The 3,339-nt window shown below is 28.5% G+C and overlaps 1 protein-coding gene across 1 annotated transcript in view; it reads right to left on the bottom strand.

Moving 5' to 3' along the window:
- LOC106679648 (neurofibromin) overlaps positions 1–3,048 on the bottom strand; it is a 46,117-nt gene extending 43,069 nt beyond the window's left edge. Inside the window, exons 1-2 of the mRNA XM_067052684.1 lie at positions 2,855–3,048; positions 1,102–1,341 (exon numbers count right to left, since the gene is read on the bottom strand). Of these exons, the coding sequence (XP_066908785.1) occupies positions 1,102–1,341; positions 2,855–3,015 (401 nt within the window). The 5' untranslated portion in view covers positions 3,016–3,048. The remainder of the gene's footprint in view (positions 1–1,101; positions 1,342–2,854) is intronic.
- Positions 3,049–3,339: the final 291 nt, after the last annotated feature.

The raw sequence follows: 3,339 nt of genomic DNA, 5'->3' as shown, positions 1-3,339 counted from the left end.
GAAATATGTCGCCTCGGCGCTTCGCGCCGAGGCCTACACGGGCACGTTTTTTTTTTATTTTAGATATTCTGTTAATTATTGTTGTTCATTTTAACTTTTTGAATTCACTGTTTTATTATATTTTATGACGTTTATAATTTCATTTTTAATTTGAACTTTACTCTAAGGCTTTAAAGCCTAATTTTGATGCCTGTATATTATTCTAAAGGGATAAATCCCGGAATAAATAAAGAATTACTTATAAATAATTATTACTTTTCGTACTCCATACTTTATCACTTGCAGCTCTTATGCTACTTTTTAAAAAACACCTCTATACGATGAAAATTTAATTTTTAAAACATTTTTCGTTTCCTAGCAATATTAGAGGCATTAACAGCAAAATGGTTTCACACTCTATGAATGATATGAATATATAACCTTCTTTTATGCTGACTTGTACTTTTTTACTTGTACATTAGAACTAATGTTCTCCCTGTACAAGTATTAGGGCTCGTACACTTGTACTTGTTTACTAATACTATTAGTTTCATTATGAAACAGCCCCCTGGCTGTATCTATTACTAACTAATTTCTAGTCCTCCTATATGTATACTTCCTTAAATTATTTCTTTCATATATTTTTAAAAAAAAAAACTTTTTCTTTACATATTTTCTCAGTTCAGATTTTTTTTACATATCTAGATAGATAAAATATTTTACATATTTATTTTAATGTTTTGTCATTATTACAATGTTTGTATATATTTTTTCATTTAGCACGGATTCATCCGGCTTCCTTCAGGAAGCCCCTGCAAAGTGGGGGGAAAACATTGGTTAACAATAAATAGTTTTCTTTTACTATTTTGATACCTTTATTGATCGCCACTTGGACTATCTTCCTACAATCTAATTCATACGGTCAACTATCTTCTTCTAATATGTATTAATTTTATTGTATAAATTAAAAGTATTTATACTAGATATGTGCAGCAATAAAGCTTACTTAAGTTACATGAGTTGTTAAAAACTAAATGATCATTGATAATAGACACCATATAGGCAGCCCACAAGTGGCAATTGCATCTCTCATATCAAAAATAATTAAATTTATTAACATACTGTGAATCAACTGGCTTATGTTCTGGAGGTCCAAGGTAAGCCAACAGAGTAGCCATCTTATCAAAAGGCCTTCTTCCAACAGCTTTGTGATCTCTACTACTAGACAAATAATCACCAATCCTTTCTTGGTGATTCCACAAGAGTCTATGCAAGGCAAGAACATTTGCATCACTTATGAAAGACATTGAATGAGAACCTTGATCTTCAGTTTCACAGTCAGATGCAATTTGAATAAAAAACCTGAACATTATAAAATAATTTTAAAAAGTAAATTTTAGTTCTACATAACTAAATAAGACTACAAATTTCAGATATCTTTTTTCATAATAATTTACACTAATTTAAATTTCATTGATAACATAACTGTATACCAAAACCTGATGGAATCTACTACATGAGAGCTGATTCATCTCAATTTTCATTCCTTTAAAATTTAAGAATTGTTTATAAGAATTATTAAGAATTTTTTTATATTTTTCAATTTTAAAATAGGAATTTATCCATAATTTTTATTCTTTTCAAATTTTACTGATCTGCTGGAAAGTTTTGGTATTTGCCAATACCTCTTAGTAACAGTCTGATTATTTTTTTTTTTCATTCAAAACTTTTGTACTGTCACCAAGGTACTGTGACAATCTTAAGATTTCGGGTAATGGTGTCTAATGGGAAGTGCATACACTGAGATTTAATCAAATAGAAATAGTGTCCTAATTGCAGCTCCCATTACTTCTAGTTTATTGCATGGATCAAAAAATCATAAAATAAACTAGATTCGAAATAAACAAATCTCAAAAGAGTTCAGAAACCAAAAGATATTATAAATTCAATGTGAGAAAAAAAGAACCAGGAGATATTTTTGACATCTTCAATGCACATAGGCTCATTGATAGCTATACATTTTAAATTGACCAGGCATAAGCAAGATCCTGTTCCACTCAACCATGTGGCATTTCTTCTATCTGTACTCTCTGTCTGCTTGTTACATGATCAAACATAACAAAAGTCATGGTTAAATGTTGTTTTAAATTTAGCCCAAATCTTCCTTAAGGTCAAAAAACAATGTATGTGAGGGGATTTTCACTTTTTAACTCTAATTCAAGACAGTTTTAATAGCTCAGTATTTGTGAATTTTCTTCAAATAGGAATGTAAAATATGGTGTACTTGTAATAATAATTACATTATTTATCATGACAATATTTGTTTTTTGTTTTGTAATAATTATTGATCACCATTCATAATACCTCAAAAAAGAAAAATAGGCAAATATTAGAAACAAGGAAGCAGTTTAAAAAAACATAATTGGTATCAGTAAAACAAAGTAACAAGCATTTATTTGCACAAAACAAGAGATCTTCTTAATGTGCTAATGAACCTACACCTGAAGATATCAACGATTGGAGCGAGATTAATTAACAAAGGTGGTCTCAAGCATCAACACATTTTATCTTCAAATTTGGCAATATTCCTTGAAGTGAAAATGACATATGTGTAGAGATCTTTATTTTTAAAGAAGATCCAAAATGGCTGTTTTAATGACCCCATATCATCAATAATCTGATTTTTTCAGTTAAATTTGTTGTTTCATTCTATTATTTCTTTTATTTTTTTTAAATACATCTAATGGTTGCTGAGTGGAAAACAAAATCAAATATTAGATTTTGCACTAGGTCTACACAATAAAAATTGTCTATATATATACTTAATAAACATTTTATCTTAACTTTTAACAACAAATTGATTAAAAAAACATACCTTCGAGCTATTTCAAAGTGCTGTCGAAGAAAATCATTAAAAGGAATCATGTGCTGTTCCTTACTGAATTCAACATGATTGGCAATGTTTTGCAATATTTTTGACATTAGCATCAAGCCTCGCTTTACAGACTGTGGAACAGTTTTATTTACTATACCCATTTCTTGAGGTGAAACTGGAATGAATAATGAAAAACATCATTCTGTTGATAGGATAGATACGTGTATGTTTATATGCATCTATTTATATAAGAGTATGGGTATGTAAGTAAGCTTAGTATAACTAGGCATAGTAATATATATATTGTAATATGCTCTTTTTGAGTAAATAATATATTTTGATGTATAAAGGGTTATTAATATGTTTTATTTTATGTATCATTATAATATTCATTTGTTTTGTTTATCCAAAAAGCAAGCTAACCAAGTTTCATTGTTTATAATAACTTCGTGATACAAAAAACCAAGATGGCGGTATGTTGAATC

The sequence above is a fragment of the Halyomorpha halys genome, unplaced genomic scaffold (assembly GCF_000696795.3).
Source record: "Halyomorpha halys isolate HHAL.00 unplaced genomic scaffold, Hhal_1.1 Scaffold14.1, whole genome shotgun sequence".
Classification (NCBI taxonomy): domain Eukaryota; kingdom Metazoa; phylum Arthropoda; class Insecta; order Hemiptera; family Pentatomidae; genus Halyomorpha; species Halyomorpha halys.
Note: the sequence above shows the minus strand (reverse complement) of the source record. Positions and strands in the feature narration are given on the sequence as shown.